The sequence below is a fragment of the Chenopodium quinoa genome, unplaced genomic scaffold, assembly GCF_001683475.1.
Source record: "Chenopodium quinoa cultivar QQ74 unplaced genomic scaffold, ASM168347v1, whole genome shotgun sequence".
Classification (NCBI taxonomy): domain Eukaryota; kingdom Viridiplantae; phylum Streptophyta; class Magnoliopsida; order Caryophyllales; family Amaranthaceae; genus Chenopodium; species Chenopodium quinoa.
Window position 1 is genome coordinate 8,439,381 of NW_018744239.1, and position 19,193 is coordinate 8,458,573.

The window sequence follows — 19,193 nt, forward strand, 5'->3', positions numbered from 1 at the left end:
CTTTGTAAATTTGAAAATTGGAATGTCCGACGTGTCTACGAAGAAGCTAACTGATCAGTTAATTGAATAACTAATGTTGTCAACTTGTCAGTGAGACTATACATGGACATTACTTAGCTCCTTGTATTTCATTTTTGTATCCCACTATTTTTTCCGATACATGGGAATTTTCCTTATAAAGTGGGGTTCCTAAGGTTTCCCCCATTTTTCTTAACTTATAAAAATGATTTTACAATGTCTTGACCAAATTCTATGAATCTTACATAGCCTTTAAGGCATTAACTTGATTGCAATATATTTGTCCTATATTTGTGTTTGTGTGGATGAGTAACAAACACACTTAAAATTATCTTGCAACTACATATGTACTAGTAGTACGAAATCTCATAAAAAGAAAATATAAAATGGTGACATGTAAGAATTGTACAACAATATATGTGACTTGTTTGAGGTGGTCCTAATTAATACTAACCTAGAAAATTATTAATAATAAGACATTTAAAATTATGGGTATCATTTTCAGAGATTTATGTCATTTATATGGTACACCTTTAGCAAAGTGTGACTTGTTTGAGTTGCTTCCATTACCAAAAATAATTTTCCTCAGATCACCCTCAACTTTTTATTTTGAGCTTGATTTGCTTATCTATTATTTTTGAGTGGACCACTCAATCAATTCGGCATCTCAAATCAAATTATGAATGTGTTTATATATATACAGTAAAAAAATCGTGAAGGTTTAAGTCTGTTTAGGGTGATCTTTAGCATAAAATATAGTTCGTCATATATCTAGAGTATTCTAATTAATTAATAATATGCAAGTGGGGTATTATTATCAATTTAAAATTTTTATAAAGCATAAGTGTGAGAGAACAAAATAATAAGATATGAGAGTAGAGGCCATTAGGGAATATATACAAACAATAATGAATAGTGTAAGATTTTTAGAAATGGAAATGGGACATTTATTTTGGAATGGCGGTTTATATATATATATATATATATATATATATATATATATATATATATATATATATATATATATATATATATATATATATATATATAAAAGACGATTATTTTGAGTGGAAGTATAATTTTTTTTTCTAAAGAGTCGTAAAGACAAGTGATGAGAATCGATCCCAAAGAGTCACAAGGGCAAGTGATGAAAATCAATCCCTAAATCTCTTGAAATATCGGAAGCTCTAACCACTAGAGATTTGAGCTATCCCTTACTCTCAAAAGAAATATAAAATGTAAGCTCATTAAACTGATTCAGAGAAGAAATAAATGTTGTTTTGGCTGGAGGGCACTTCGAATGGCTATCCCTGTCAGAGCCAACCTGAAAAAGAGGAATTTGTGAAGATGACTTGTGTCCTATGTGCGGCGAAGCTCCTGAAACTATTGCTCATGCTCTTTTGTTATGTGATGTGGCCAAAGAAGTGTGGTATTTCTCCCCTCTTAGACTGGTTTTTCAAGATGAGAATTGTCAGTCTCTCTTGTCTTGGTGCAAGGCAAAAGGTGAACAAATTAAAGATAAACTCTGGTGGGATAATTTTTGGAGTATACTTTGGGGAATATGATTGAGGCGGAACTCATGGTTGTTTGAGAAGAAGGATACTCAGGTGGTTGATGTCATTAGGAAAGCAACAGGCATTGTTGGTGAGTATGAGAAGGCAAACTCCATTCTCCATTATGAGATTGCTAATAAAAGTCTGGTGTCTCAAGCTTGGAGCCCCCCAGCTGCTGGATCCTACAAACTAAACTCTGATGCTGCAATTTTCAAAGATGAAGCAATTGGATTGGGGGGCATTGTTCGTGACTGCTGTGGGGATGTTATGCTCGCAACCTGCTGTAGAGTTAGTGGCAGCTATGAAGTTGATATCGCTGAAGCCATGGCAGCAAGGCATAGCATTGGGATTGCTATTGATGCTGGCCTCATTAGACTCACTCTGGAATCTGATAGCCTGAAGCTGATTTATCACTTAAAGAGCAAGAAAATGGAGAACTCCTACTTTGGTCGTATTGTTGCTGACATTCTCCATCTTGCTAGGGCCTGTACGTTCTTTGAAGTGTCTCGTATTGGCAGGAAAGGCAACGGTGCAGCTCATAAATTAGCTCATATTAGAAAAATTATGTAGAAATGCGAGTTTGGATTGAAGAAGTTCCTGATGATGTAAACTCTGCTATTGCTTTTGATTCCGTTAGTGAATTTCCATAATAATATATGAGCATTTCCCGTCAAAAAAAAGAAAAAAAAAAAGAAATAAATGTTGCATATTTGACAAGATACATGATATAATTTTGTGAAACTATTTTTCTAATGTAGTGGGGTATATTAGAAACCTCCATCATGTTTACAGTTATATGTGGCTATTAATTCTCAATCAAATATACTAGTAGATTAGCTTGCAAGTGTAACAAGATCCGTAACATTGAAGTTTGTGTATAATGACAATAATATAGATGGAATATGTACTTATGCACATATGAAATTGAAGGCCATTAAGCATATTATTGGAAATTTTTATTTTTTTATATATTTTTTTCTATTTTTGACCATAAAAATCATAATTTTATTTTTACATATAGTATATTTGAACCCATTACCTTTGTCTCTTATGAGTCTTATCATTTCTACATTTTAAAAGCGGGGACTACATATTTATTTAAATAAATGTATAAATATGTCCTTAATTTATAAATTTCACTTTTAACATATTTAATTAAATAATTTAAATTTCTTGATAATCCATTAAAAAAAAATGAAAAGTCTAATTTACTCTAGAGCTTTACCAACCTCTCAAATGATTCAACTAGCTCTTGCCAAAATTGAAAAAAATAAATAAATAATTCATTATTCCTCATTTAAATAGCCCATTCTTTTTTTCTCTCCCTCTATTTCGCTCCCCTTCATCCAACCTTAAATGGATTCAGAGGTTTTCTCATGTTTTCTTTGCACTTCAACTTCCAAAACATCAAAAACAACTGATCAAATTCTAGAAAATAATGAATCAAATACATCATCTTTATCTTCAAACACCTTGAGAAGCTTATCAAAAATGGTTCTTCCACCATTGGGTGTTTCTGGCTATAACCACAATGATGTTGTCTCTAAAGGTTGGATCCTTTCTCCTACTAATTCCAAGTATAGGTATATTTATTACTCCCTCCGACCTTTTTTCTCTGTCTCATTTGAATTATTCGGTGTTCATATCATAGCCATTTACATTATAACATTAAAATAATAATAAGTTGATATATCTGATTACACAACACTTAAAAACTTCCCTATTTTTTTCAATGATATAAAGAATAGTTGGCTTAACTTGTAGGGCAATGATAGAATCGAGCACGGGCTTGATTGTTATCATATATTTTTCATTAACTATAAAAATTTGGGGTGGGTTGTTAAGTCATAGTTAAATTTTGTGTTCTTTAAATAATGTACAAGAATTTTATGTAAAACATATCTCATGATCTGATTATGAATATTGATGTAATTAGTCTATACACAAGTGGAGTAAGAATATTAAAAAAAATTCTATAAAAATATAAAATTTCTTTTTAACTCGACATTGTAAATGAGTTTATCACTAATATCAGTATTCACTATTGTCTTTACTTATTTATTTATTTTATTTATTTTTACAGGCAGAATTAATTATTGTCAAATAGGGGAATGTTATATTATTTTTAAATTCCCAAACTACATAGGTACTTACATATTAAAAAAAGGAGTAAAAAAATAAATAAATATCCGAGCCATGTTATTTGACTACTATTAGTTTTTATATGGTTGACACATGAATAATAAACTTAATATGAGAAAATGAGTTTCTTTTCAATCAAATTCGAACTTTCAACCTAACAAAAATTTGGAAATTTTATGATTATTGCAATCAATGTATTATTTTATTTGTTTATAAAAGACGACCACAAAAAACATAATGGTCCCTAAAGGTTGAATAATAATCTGAAGCAAAGGGACGTCCCTAGCTAGGTACTTAATTTCCCCACATCCGCTGGTATAGAAGACGATACTTATCTTAAGTACCAACCCACTTTTGTTTGTCCATAACTTCACTTTTATTATTCTTCTTTGCATCTTTATATACACGTATCTATAGATTTGTCACGTTACAAATATTTTATTCCATCTTTTGGCATTATAAAAGAAAATAAAATGCCATAAATTAATTTTTGTCTGATTTTTTATATAATATTTTAAGTAACTAAATAGATTAATCATTAACGTGCAAACGAAAAATTTTGAGTCATTTAAGATGTGTGACTTCCCTAATCATATCACATGGTTTCCTTGCTTTAGACCTATTTTTTTTGGTGATCTAATTTTTACTATTTTGAGTTCTAACGCACTAAATAATAATGTAGCTTCCAAATCCTAGAATCTTAAACTAGATAAATAGTTTATGCAATTATTTGAAAGCTATAGTGCAAATTTAAATAGTTTTGGTACTATAAATTTGAATAGAACATATGTGCATGATTGATTATTAAATTTACTTAATCTAGTTTTTAATTCTTTGATCAGATAGGTGAATATAGCTAGCTAAGAAAATGTGAATTATTACTATTTCAATTCATTAATCATCATAAAACTACTCAAATACAATTGCTATTAAGAAATAATAATCACATGTACAAATTTTAAATGTCGTATAAATTTTATATGTATTTTTTTTTTCTTTTTACATGCACCTTTTTTTACCCAAATTCCCAAATGTGGTCACCCTTTTTCTTTTTGCATGCACTATTTTTACCCAATTAAACTCCCAAAGGTGGTCACCCTTTTCCCATCTCCATTATAATTTAATTTTCAGTTTTATCTCTTACTCATCTAGTACAAAATTTAAACCATATATGAGTATACAATATAACCACCCTATTGATTCAAAATTACAACAATACCATATCCCACCACCCATACTAGGTAGCTAGACTAACTACTCCTACTTAATACTCACCTCAACTCACATATTATGTGCCCACAATAATCTACCTTTTCATTGCATCCAGCCTAATCAATGTTGCGAGTATCACTTTATTCTATAAAAGGAAGTTTTATTTATTTATTTATTTATTTATTTATTTATTTATTTATTTATTTTAAAATTAGTAAAGTTATATACTTTCGTTGTTTTTATCTACTTACAACACGCTTTGTTACACCGATTAAAAAAGGTTTATGGTTTGGTTAACCTATACAATTTAACCCATAACAAGCAGAAAATTCTATGATAGTCATCCTTAAAATGACTACTGTTATACTAATTTTTTATTGGCTGATTTTTAGTTTATTTATTATGTCAAAATTAATTGTAAATGTTTTTTCTTATTTTTAAAATTATTTTTTTTCTATATTTTCATAATTAATTTATGAATTATATTTTTATTTAAGTAACAATAAAAACTGAATTTTGTTAATTATTTAGGAAAATTATAAATGAGTTATTTCAAAATTAATAAATGAAGTTTAAAAATTAGATAAATGATTTATAATTAATTTTGACGTTAAAAAATAAATCAAAATTAGCCAATAAAATGTTAGTATAATAGTAGTCATTTTAAGGATGACTACCATAGAATCAACAACTTAACAATCGTTTTAATTAATTTTTCTGTTTATCTAGTCTAATATTTTCCGTAAATTGATGAATGCAGATGTTGGGAGACATTGATGGTTGGATTAGTAGCATATTCAGCATGGGTATACCCGTTTGAGGTAGCATTCATGAAAGCGTATCCAAAGAGAGAACTTTTTGTTACTGACAACATCGTCAATGTGTTTTTCGCCATCGACATTATTTTGACATTCTTTGTGGCTTATTTTGATTCTAGAACTCAGCTTCTTGTTTATAACTCCAAAAAGATTGCTAAAAGGTTTGTCTACCTTCTAATCTTTCTATTTTTTTTTTAAGTTTACAGATTTTTATAAACACATTGTTCTATCCTAACCTTTATTATCTTACAATTTAATCATATTTCTACTCTTGCTCGCCCTACTTAATCTCTACATTTTTTTTACACTGAACCTTTTTTTATGATTTGCACAAATGAATGTAAAATGAGTGAATTACAAATATTTACAAGTATACACTACCTCTGTTTTATATACTAATCATATATCGTATGCATAAGAATTAAGGTAAAATGAACAGATTAAGAGTATATAAAAAGATAGATGCGTGTAAGGAAAATGTGTAAAAGAAGTAAAGATAATAAGTGGAAATGTGTAAATGTTGTAGTTATGAGTCTATAAGGGGTAAGGTGATAAAAAGATATTGCCAATTAAAATAAAATAAAATAAATTAAATTATTATCAGAGAACATTATTATGATATAGACAACAACAAATTATGTACATTATGAAATGAATGTAGTATCGACCAAATGGGTGTCCCTTGGGTAAAAAAAAAAAAAAAACCATCCACTATATAATTTTCTATGTATCCGTTCTACTTTCATTCCATTTTGTTTTATTTTTAAAAAACTTTTTATCACTTTGTTTTTTTATTTTTGGCAAATCTAATTTACAACTCTACCCTATTTTTCACAATATATAGCTTTCCATTCACATTCTCTTACTTTAATTTATCCTTTCTAGTTACTTTTTTTCCCACTCTTTCTCTTAATTTAACTCACCACTTCAACACAGTCTCTTATTTTCTTAATTATGCTTACAACTAATTAATGTTAAGATTTAAATATAGTTGGAGGTACTACTTGATGATTAAATGAATAAACTTTCTATAAAGAAAATAAAATATAATATCAGCCAATATCACTAATTATTTACGACTTGTTACCTGTCAACCACCCAAATAAAAACAAATTTATAAAATTTATGCCACGAAAAAATATGATTCATCTCCTTTCAAACAATTTAAGTTTGTATGCTACTATATTTGTACGTTACTTATATAAGACCAAATACATACCTAACTTTGTAAGGATCTCTTCTATTCGATTTTTCTTCGTCGAATTGAGGATATTTTTATTTAATTTACTTTATCTAAAATTAATTTGCCAAAAAAAAAATAAGATTATCTAGAATGGCCTATATAATGAAAATTCATTTTCAATAATTGCCGTAAGATTGTCTTTTGCATGGGGTGAAAATGATTGATTTTGCACGTATATGGTGGGGTAGATAAACATGAAGGTCGGCAGAACTTATTATTACTTCTCAAACTACCTTCTTATATACTTCCAATTTTGATTAATATATCAATTAAAGATAATTGAAATAAAGAGTAATAATTGCGATGGTTATTGAATAAAAGGGGACTCATTGATTAATGACCAAGGTGATTTTCATTACTACATCTATTTTCAAATGATGTAATCATTTATTGCAGTGTCAATTAAAGAGATTAAAATCTAATATATATATAAATAAAGTAGGCATATTTGGAGAGCATTAGGAGCGCCACGTAAGAAATATACTTATTTCGACCAATAAGAAGAAAGATTTGTATTTAGTCTTGAATTAAAAAACTACGTTGCCACCTAGATAAAAGTAACGAATTAGATTTGATGTATCTAAAATTTTAATGCTAGATTATAATCCACGAATTGAATTATTTTAATGAAAAAAATAAAGTAAAAATATAGGAAAAGATAGATTTATTTATTCAATACTACGAGTATAAGAAATTCAAAAAAAAAATAACTAAAAAGTATATAAATGATAAACTCTTATAATAAATTTTGATACCTATCATTATAACATAAATTTATTTATAATTATTAGTTACATTGTATTTATTTAGGATACTTAACGATTATTTGTTTATATAATGACATACGATCAGATGTTGTATACTTAATATATGGATGACTTTGGTTATTTTTGGAGATGATGAAAAAATTCCAATGCATAGATTTGATTTTATATCACAACAATTTTTCATTTATAGGTAAATATATTGATTTTTTTTATATAAATGTAAAGATTTAACACAAAATCTCTAAAAAGACGGGTGCACGTTAATTTATTATAAAACGAGTTAAAGTTGTGTTAAAAGTACTTGAAGTTACCCTTTATACTACAAAAGTTATTATTTTTCTATTAATAAATTTTATCTTACAAAAAACTTGTAATGTATTAGATTAATCATATTAGTTTTTATAGTATTTTTAATCACGAATTTATAAGAAATTACAAATTAAAATAAAATTCAAACCAACGATAAATTAAAAGTTACCCTTTAAATAGTAAAAGTTACCATAAAAATAGTTAAAGTTATACTCAAACTGACCGTTTTACAATAAACTTAATGTACACTCGTTGTACACAAGACTTATTCAAGATTTAATTTATATCAATTTCAGTTTGGCTAACATTTCACGATTCAATTTATCCATTGATGTAGTAGGTTGGTTGTGGACGAGGTTGGTAATTTTATCGAAATAAAAGATATGGTAAATTTAAATTATTAAAAATTTATCATTTCACATTCAATATTATATATAACGGAAAAAAATATCATATTTACCATTTATTTATATTTAATAAATTCATTATCGATTATAGAAAAAAAAAATAAAAATTAAAATTTTGTAATTTTGTCTGAAATAAATACAGTAAATCAAATAATTAAAAATCATAGATGAAAAAACCGTACATCGCACGGGCTTCCATCTAGTCTATACTATAATTATTCGAACACCCAACCTCTCTCTTATAATAGGATGACTATATAACCATCTAAATCAATTACCAACCACATTATCAATATGTAAAAATAAAAAGTATATAAAGCACAAGGTTCAATTAAAAAAAATTACTCAAAGAATAAACTCAATAAGTATCAATGTAACTATTACCTCATACCTCATAGGGACAAAAGCCTGACCAATTCATTTATATAAGTATAATATAAAAACTATAATACAATAATATATAACGTATGACCTGGGACATCGTCCGGGCTAAACACTAGTTTAATCATGAATTCATGCTAACATGTAAGAAAAAAAAGTCATGTATCGACTTATAATTTTCAGATAGTATCTTTTTTATTATTTTTGATACTATAAAATTGAAGATATTGACGCTCACAAAAGTGTAATGAAAAAAGTTTTTTTTATTTTTTTTCTTAAAAAAAAAAAAAAAAAAAAAAAAAAAAAAAAAAAAAAAAAAAAACTAAATCAAAAGAAAAAACTAAATTAAAAGAAAACCGAGAGAATATGTGTTTATGAAACGGTTTTTTCCGTAAATAGCAATGCTAATATAGCTTTTGGCGTGTGTAGTAATGCACTTGTATGAAGCAAATCAAGAAAAAATAATTAATCTTTAAATAATTATTTACTTTTTTTGTAAGAATGATTAAGAGTTTTGACATATCAACCTTCACTATTTATATTGACCAGAATATAAAAAAATCATTAAAAAAAAAAAAAAAAAAAAAAAAAAAAAAACCCTCTTATATCCTTTATAATATCACAATGACTTTTATTTTAACATAATAACCTTTATTTTAATATAATGACCTTTTTTTTTATTAAAAAAATCATAGTGTTTCTCATATTAATGCTCCACAATAAATTAGTGTGTAGCAGCTCCATTTAAGAGTTTGTATAGATTAGAGAAAATCAAGGTGAATGCTTATATATATTTATAATACAATTTATATATTTTTTATGAGAAAAGTATTACAAGAAAAGGCCTAAAGAAAAAGTTTAAATGAATGTACTTGTAGGTATGTATCGACATGGTTAATAATGGACGTGGCATCAACAATACCATATGAAGCATTAGCTTTGATGTTTACTGGCAAATACAAATTTAGCCTTTCTTATTCTCTCTTAGGATTGTTTCGTTTCTGGCGACTCCGACGAGTTAAGCAATTCTTCACCAGGTATCTTACTCACTCTATGTACCTTTACTTATATGGCGGACTAGGGTGCAATACACCCGATCAAATACGACAACCTTTATTTAAACTAAACTTACGCTGGATTTCATCAAAGATTGATTTTAAAAGGTGGTTTTCAACAATGACATAGATAAGTTGAGAGTTGTTGATGGTAAATATATATAAAGGTTTTGTGCCTTAAATCTATGGTTGACATTATATATTTTAACGGCTTGCATTGTCAAAGATTTGATGAAAATTCGTGTCTTAATTTACTGTTGAAATTACAAAATTCATTTAGATAAATAGAAAGAAAGAATATGAGGGAGAGAAATGATGAGCAACTAGCTATATTAATGTGGATATAAGTTGGATTATTGGATTTGAATCATACTCCCTCCGTTTGATATTGATCTTTTGAAAGTGATTTGATCGTTGATCTTTCCATTGATTATCTTTTGGGTATAAATATACAAATACAAGAGATAATCTTGGCAACTAACTAGCTACAATTAAGGCTATAAACTAGGCTAGGAAATATACACTAACCATAATTAGTTATATACAATGTCAGACTAGAATATATTGCCATATATTCTAACACTCCCCCACAGTCAAAGCGGGAGCACGGACGCTAAGACTGGCACGAAAGTCATCAAACAAAACCCGGGGAAGACCCTTTGTGAAAATATCGGCAATCTGATAACGAGAGGGAACATGTAATACCCGGACCTCGCCTTTAGCGACTTTTTCTCGAACAAAAAGAATGTCCATTTCAATGTGTTTGGTACGCTGATGTTGGACCGGATTTCCAGAAAGGTAAATTGAATAGGGAAATAGAGCTCAAGCAACAAATTTCGGATCCAACAAGAATCAGAGACCACATTAGCAACCCCACGATATTCGGCCTCTGCACTGGACTTAGATAACGTAGGCTGCCGTTTGGATGACCAGGAAATCAAGTTGTCGCCTAAGAATACACAATAACCTGAAGTAGATCGCCTGGTGTCGGGGCATCCCCCCCAATCTGCATCCGTATAAGCAACAAGCTTGTTGATAGAGGACTTATACAGATGCAAACCAAAAGACTAAGTTCCCTGTAAGTAGCGTATGATACGCTTCAAAGCGCTCATGTGTGCATTGCACGGAGCATGCATATGGAGACAGACCTGTTGAACTACATAAGAAATATCAGGTCTAGTAAAAGTCAGATACTGAAGAGCTCCAGCAAGACTCCTGTACTTAGTTGGATCCTCATATGGAGCATCATGAGAAGCACTAACTTTGGATTTCGTGTCAACAGGTGTAGGACAAGGACTACAGTTTGACATGCCTGCTTTTGCAATGATGGAGGTGGCATACGGTTTCTGAGACAAGAACATACCATTAGCATCACGAGTCACTGCAATGCCCAGGAAAAAACTCAGAGGACCTAAATCCTTCATGGCGAACTCGGAACTCAGAAGACCCATGATATGAGTTCGGAGATGAACAGAAGAAGATGTAAGAATAATATCATCAACATATAACAGAATATAAGCAGTATCACTGTAATAAACAGAGAATTATCAGATCTACTGTTAGTAAAACCAATAGAGGTGACAAAATCTACACACCGCTGATACCAGACTCTAGGGGCCTGTTTGAGACCATATAGAGATTTCCGCAGAAGACAGACATGATCAGGGCGACTTTTGTCGCGAAAACCTATTGGATGATGCATATAAACTGTTTCATTGAGATAACCATGCAGAAAAGCATTCTTGACATCCAACTGATGGATCGACCAAGAGTGTGAAATGGCAATGCTAAGAACAGTACGAATAGTAGCCGGTTTGACAACCGGACTGAAAGTCTCATCATAGTCAATTCCCTGTTGTTGTGTTTTTTCATCACTTACAAGACGAGCCTTATATCGCTCAAAAGAACCATCAGACTTTCGTTTATGACAAAATATCCACATAGAACGAATAACATTCACATTAGGAGGCCGAGGAACCAAATCCCATGTATGATTACCAATAAGAGCATTAAATTCTTCTAACATTAAATTTTTCCAATTAGGGTCACGAATAGCACTAACCGGGTCCTTAGGGATAGGAGAAATAGTGGTAGTGGTCATCATGTTTAGGCTGGAAAAATATTTCGGGTTAGGTTTTATAATGCCGTCTTTGGATCGGGTGGTCATAGGATGGGAGTGGGTAGTTGATTAGCTGAATAGGGGTGGGGTGGAGACGGTACTGCCTGTGGCAGTGGGGTTGGATGGGCTGCTGGCAGATAAGGAGGAGGAGGAACTTTCACTTCGTGAGGAAGTGAGGAGTGGGCTGTCCAAAGGGGGAGGGAGAAGGACTGGTCTATGCTGGGCCGTCTGCTGGGAGCCCACAGACTGAGATGTGGCAGGAGGAGGGGAGTGTGGGCTGGAGTCAGTAGAGAGCCCAGAAGAGATGGGAGATGTTGGCTTCCCATGTGAGGAGACGGGCTGGGCTGGGGATGAGGGAAAAATGGGTTGAGTGGTGCGCAAATGGTGGTAGTGATTTAATGGACTGTAGTCCAAAAATTCATAATCATCAATTTTCGGGGTGTGATATTTGGAGAACGAAAACTCGTTTTCAATAAATATCACATGCCGACAAATGATGATTTTACCATTTGATAAATTATAGCACTTCGAACCACGATGATTAGGCGTAGGGCCAAGATAGACACACGGGGTGGACCGTTCTTGCAACTTGGTTATAGAAGTGGAAGGGAAGAGGGGAAAACATAAGCAACCAAAGACTCGTAAACCCGAATAAATGGGATCACGGTGGTAAAAAGCTTGAGTAGGAGATTTATAACCTAAGACCTTGGTTAAGAGAATGTTTAGGAGATAGGTAGCCATGGCTAGAGCATGATGCCAAAAAGAATGAGGCAAAGAAGCATGGGCAAGAAGGGTCCGTATAATGTTATTGATTGATTTTATGTGACGTTCAGCTTTTCCATTTTGTTGAGATGTGTGTGGACAGGAAAGACGAAAGAGAATGCCATGATTTTCAAAAAAATCTTTAAGAGTACCATTAACATACTCGGTGCCATTGTCACATTGAAAAGTCTTAATGTTACGTTCAAATTGAGTTTGGACTATCTTATGAAAGGTTTGGAAAATATGTTTAACTTTAGATTTCTTTGCAATAGGATAAGTCCATAAAAATTTGGTGTAGTCATCAAGAAACAATAGATAATAACAATGACCAGAAGAACTGATAATTGGAGAAGTCCATAGATCGCTATGAATTATATCAAAAGGAAAAACAGTGTGCAACATAGAATCAGAAAAAAGGTAGTTTAACGTGTTTCCCTAAAGGGCATGAAGAACAAAAAGAAGTACAAACCTTATTACATTCAATAAAATTTTGAGTACTCAATTTCCTAAGAACAACATCGCCAGGATGTCCTAGTCGATTATGCCAAAGATCGGAAGAGATAGCAGTAAAATTTGAATGTGTGACTGAGTTGGCTTGATTGATTGGGAAGAGAGGATATAGGTCACCGGTACTGTCAGATCTCATTAGGTGGGCCCCCGTCTGTAAATCATTCACAGAAAAACCATAAGGATCAAAGGAAAGAGAGACCATATTGTCAGTTGTGAATTTTCGGACGGATATCAAATTTTTAATTATTTTGGGAGCATGCAAAACATGATTTAGGGTAAAAGGTGGGTACGGGGATGGCAAAATAGCACTACCATGACCAATAATTGGAACTAAATCACCACTACCAACAACAATGTTATGATTTTTAATGCTCGAATTTACATAGGGTGAGAGAATACCTTGATCGGCCGTCATATGAGATGTGGCGCCGGTGTCCATATAATAATTGGTATCCGGACGATGTGGATTAGCAAGCATTTGCATAGCAGCAGCAATGTGGGTAGGAGTAGGATTTGGACCATTGTCAAGAGCACTGAAAGCTTGAGGAGGTGGACCAAGAATCCCGGGCCCAATTGGCCTTGAGCCTGTTGAAGAGGCAGCTGTCCGTGGTGTCCAAGACTGAGCTGGATATGGGCATGGTGGACTAGGCCACTGGCCCAGCCAAGGGTTCCAGGCAGGCCACGAGTACGGGCCTGGATGAGGCTGACAGGGCTGTCCAGTTGTTGAGCCAGAAGGCTGCTGGGCTGAACCAGAGAGGCGCCCTTTACCAGAAACCTTTGAGACTGACTTCTTCGTGTTGAGCAACTAGCTATATTAATGTGGATATAAGTTGGATTATTGGATTTGAATCATACTCCCTCCGTTTGATATTGATCTTTTGAAAGTGATTTGATCGTTGATCTTTCCATTGATTATCTTTTGGGTATAAATATACAAATACAAGAGATAATCTTGGCAACTAACTAGCTACAATTAAGGCTATAAACTAGGCTAGGAAATATACACTAACCATAATTAGTTATATACAATGTCAGACTAGAATATATTGCCATATATTCTAACATCTTTCTATTTTGACCAATTTTGTACGCATGTTTTATTCGAGGAATGGTGTATTTTTTTCTAGGAGTACCTTCTAACTCTTGGCCAAGTTTTTTTTTTTTCTCTAATTACAAAATATAATTGTTTTGCGAGTTTTTTTTCAATTTTTTTTTAACTGGCTTTAAATTATAATTGTAGGCTTGAGAAAGATATCAGGTTCAGCTACTTTTGGGTCCGATGTGCTAGGCTTCTATTTGTAAGTAAAAGCATCCTAGCTATGTCGTGTTAATGCTATTATGTTCATGTTTGTTTTGAAAAAAAAAAAAACATTTTTAATTTTTAGAAGAAAAAACAAGATTAACATTCAAAATTATTATTATTTTTTATCTAATATAGACACGTTTATGTAGGTGACATTGTTTTTAGTACACTGCGCCGGATGTCTATACTACTTGCTAGCAGATCGATACCCTCACGAGGGGAAGACATGGATAGGAGCAATAAATCCAAACTTCAGGGAAACAAGCCTTTGGGTTCGTTACATTTCCGCCATTTACTGGTCGATCACCACTATGACCACAGTGGGCTACGGCGACTTGCATGCCAATAACACCATTGAAATGATTTTTATCATCTTTTATATGCTCTTTAACTTAAGCCTCACAGCCTATCTCATTGGCAATATGACTAACTTAGTTGTTGAAGGAACACGTCGTACCATGGAATTCGTAAGGCCATCACTTTCTTTAATAGTACTATGGAACAAATCGAGTAATACAAGTATATAGTTTGTGAATGACTCGGTGTTAGAATTTTTTAACTGCAGAGAAGTAGCATAGAAGCAGCATCAAGCTTCGTAGGAAGAAACCGGCTACCAACAAGGTTGAAGGAGCAAATATTAGGGTATATGTGCTTGAGATTTAAGGCTGAAAATTTGAATCAATTCCAACTAATTGAACAACTCCCAAACTCCATCTATAAGAGCATTTGCCAGCATTTGTTCCTCCCAACTGTTGAAAATGTATACTTGTTCCGCGGTGTCTCAAGGAAAACTCTCCTACAACTGGTATATACTTTTTTAAATGCATCACTTTTTTAAATTAGCCATTTTTTTAAATGAATTTGGGTGAGTATATACAAGATCTATGTTAACAAAATATACTTTTTAATAATAATCTAAAAATTTGACCATATGTATGCTTCAAATAAGGTAGCAAGAACAAAGGCAGAGTACTTGCCTCCAAGAGAAGACATAATATAGTATATACAAGACCTATATATTGCTATGCTCTTTTTCTTTTACGAGCAGTTTCTTATGACGATTCATGTTAGTCAATCCATATCATTAAATCATTTTGGTACTAAGGCTTTGTTGTTATTGTTATTGCTGTTGTTGTATCTACAGTATGTTAAGTATACTTTTAAAGACTTAATTCATAGTCCAAATAATCTAAAAATTTGACCATATGTATGCTTCATAAAACAAGGTAGCAAGAACAAAGGCAGAGTACTTGCCTCCAAGAGAAGACATAATAATGCAAAACGAAGCAGCAGATGACATATACATTATAGTATCTGGAGAAGTGGAGATGATAGATTATGAAAGTAATCAGAGAGAGATTGTCGTCGGAAGTTTGCAAGCCGGAGATATGTTTGGAGAGGTTGCTGCTATTTGTTCTACTCCACAAGCCTTCACTTTTCGTACGAAAACACTTGCACAACTTCTCAGATTAAAAACTTCTAATCTTATTGAAGCAATGAAGATTAGACAAGAAGATAATATTGTTATGGTTAACAACTTTCTTCTGGTTAGTATTACGTACTCCATCGATTGTTTTCAGTTAGTTTACGCGGTTAGTTTGTACCTTTAGATATGGTGATCGAGTTTATTAACATGTACACGTATGCATAATTCCATATTATTGACAGCATAATAGGAAGCTTAACATATTGAGAGTGGGAGAATGGCTAATTGAGAATGCAGAAAGAGATGGTGAATTAGTCAAAGCATTGATTTTATTGAATGTTTCTGCTGCTGGAAATAGCATTTTTCTTGGCAAGCTTCTCAATGCAAACTTTGATCCGAACGTTTGCGACTCTCGTGGAAGAACTCCATTGGTAATGTTTAAGTCCATTTTAAAGCCTCAAACATTTGGGTTCATTTCATCTTTTAGAAGTTCAAAGTGAAGAGATTGTTTCCTCTATTTTAAGTAGCTATAACACAACACTTTGACATAAATGTTATTTGATGAAATGATTAGAGAAAGTAAACAAACAAATTAATTTGAATAAGTTTAATTATAAATTAACTCTTTTCTCTTATTGATGAGTGGTAAATTTATTTTGATTAACTTGTCATCACTATGATTTATTTAGCATGAAGCAGCTTCAAGGGGACATGAAGAATGTGTTGTTGTGCTTCTAAACCATGGATGCAATGTACTTTTACAAGGTATATATTACAAGTACTTTGGACTTCTTAGTTACATGGACGAATATTAAGCATTTTAAAAACTCTCCTCGTAAGGAGGGTCTCCTAATGTTTTTTTTTTTTTTCTTACCTTTAAAAAAAGAAGTTACAGATTTACGTGTACAATAGCTATGGTGTCCGCTGTTAGTTTAAAATCCTGGATCCGACTGTGCTTTATTAATTTCATATCACAGAATTAATGCCTACAAACCAACTCGATATCATCTAACATATCATGAATTCTTACAGATGTGAATGGCAACACAGCTTTATGGGATGCTATAACATCAAAACACTACAAGATATTCCAACTGCTATACAATTATGCTACTATTTCTGATCCACATGTAGCAGGCGATCTTCTTACCACAGCAACTGAACGCAACGAAATCGAAGTGATCAAGGATATGTTACAATGTGGATTAAATCCTGACTCGAAGAATATTCATGGCTTAAGAGCTCTTCAAGTTTCCTTAGCAACTAATCATCTTGAAGTAGCAAAGTTACTAATAGCCCATGGTGCAAAAACTAGTGACCTTAATGGTCACACATTTTCGTCGATTTTCACCGCTGGTGATCTATGCGTGCTACATAATAAGGTGCAAAAAATAAATCCTGGATATAAAGAAGTAAACTTAGTGAATAGGCAGAATGACCAGTTTTGTGCAAGGATAAATTTATACAAGGGGCATCCAATTATAAGCAACACATTTGATAGAAATGCAACTGGAAGGCTTATTAAATTGCCAAGTTCTTTTGAGGAACTCAAAAGAATTGCAGGTATGGTTTCTAGCTTAATATTCTATTCCCTTTTGTTAGAAAAATATTATTAATTGGTTTTTTCACCATTAACGTATTATATTTGAATTCTAGTTAGTAATAAAGCTAAAATTATACGAAATAATGTGAATGTCAACTACCTTTGTTGGTTAAAGTCTTTTACTTCCTCCGTTCTTTTTTTATCGCATCACTTACTACTCTAGGAAGTTTACTTATTATTACATCATTTCCTTTTTTGGATAAAAAATATATATGTTCACACTGCAAATACCCAACATACCCTTACTTTTTATTTTATCTTACATTACATTGACAATTTTGTATTTTTACGTTTCTCTCTCTTATTTTTTTCCACTACTAAATTTTGCCTCCAAAATCCTATGATGCAATAAAAAAAACGGAGGAAGTATGTGGTATTCAAGACATGAAATCAAATCCCTTCTATATCAGTGTCTTTATAATACATCTTTTTTCACATAGAGTTATTACATAGTAGAAAAATCAATAATAGTTGCGAAATTAAATGTTAGCGCCAATATAAGGTCCGGAGAAAATTAATGAAAAATCAGGTAATGCATGAATATAATAGAGGAAACTAAGCGAAATTGGATAATCAATTTTTTTAAAAAAAAAAATTGAAATTAATTTAGTGTAGCTTAACAAAAAGGGTACCCTTGCAATTTTGGTATTTTCTTCAATCTGCTATATGAAAAAGATGATTTAAATATGAAAAAAGATGTATGTAATTTATTCAGTTTTTCATTGGATCAAATAAAACTTATTGGTCTTTGATCATTGTGTATGACTTCCTTATGATACAAGTTTGTCCTTTTTTTTTTTTTTTTTAAATTATTGATTGTAATTAGTGATTTGATTTTGTTATATGAATGACAGGGCAAAAGTTCGAAGTTAATGCAGACAATATAACAATTGTAAATGAAGAAGGGGCAGAGATTGATTCCATTCAAGTGATTAGAGACAATGATAAATTATATGTACTTGAAAATGAAATTTCATGACACATTTGTGTGTGACAAGAATTAAAGATGCATCAATGATTAAAATGAAATACTTAGTATTAAAATTTTCGCTTCAACTAGAAAATTGTAAATATAGAAATTATATTTAGTTAAGACAATCAGGATACAGAGTAATTTCTGTGTGACCGGAGTATAATTTCAAGGGTCATAAGGAAATGAAGGAATCATAAATCATTCTTAATTATCCTGGTTATTACATAAATCATTTTAATAATTATGCTTAATTTTGAAGCAACATAAGTACTATGCCTGCAAAAAATTAAGATTTGCTACAAAGCTTCAGTTGGTCTAGGTAACATGCTATGCATCACTTGGAGCCCGGTGTATACCGCACCCCCCTCCCCCACAAAACCACCTCTTCACCAATCCATTCCCACATCGGCACAATATCAGTGATCTAGCCTCATGCTCTCGCCCTTCACCCCATGTCACATGGTCGAGTGGAGATAGTACACTTTCATGTCCTCTATAATCTCTTCTGATATATGGCAAGTGTAACAGACTAACAACTTAAATTTTGTCAGGAATATGATGCCCACTACATGACATCTCAGGCCAACCATGC

At 31.7% G+C, this 19,193-nt stretch overlaps 1 protein-coding gene across 1 annotated transcript; it reads left to right on the forward strand.

Moving 5' to 3' along the window:
• Nucleotides 1-2,728: 2,728 nt before the first annotated feature.
• On the forward strand, nucleotides 2,729-18,809 carry LOC110694454 (potassium channel AKT2/3-like). Its single transcript, XM_021871626.1, has 11 exons — nucleotides 2,729-3,154; nucleotides 5,686-5,904; nucleotides 9,729-9,887; nucleotides 14,537-14,594; nucleotides 14,749-15,066; nucleotides 15,165-15,404; nucleotides 15,826-16,146; nucleotides 16,268-16,456; nucleotides 16,715-16,790; nucleotides 17,058-17,588; nucleotides 18,483-18,809. Exons 1-11 carry the CDS (start codon nucleotides 2,928-2,930, stop codon nucleotides 18,605-18,607), a joined length of 2,463 nt encoding a protein of 820 aa, XP_021727318.1. The 5' UTR covers nucleotides 2,729-2,927; the 3' UTR covers nucleotides 18,608-18,809.
• Nucleotides 18,810-19,193: the final 384 nt, after the last annotated feature.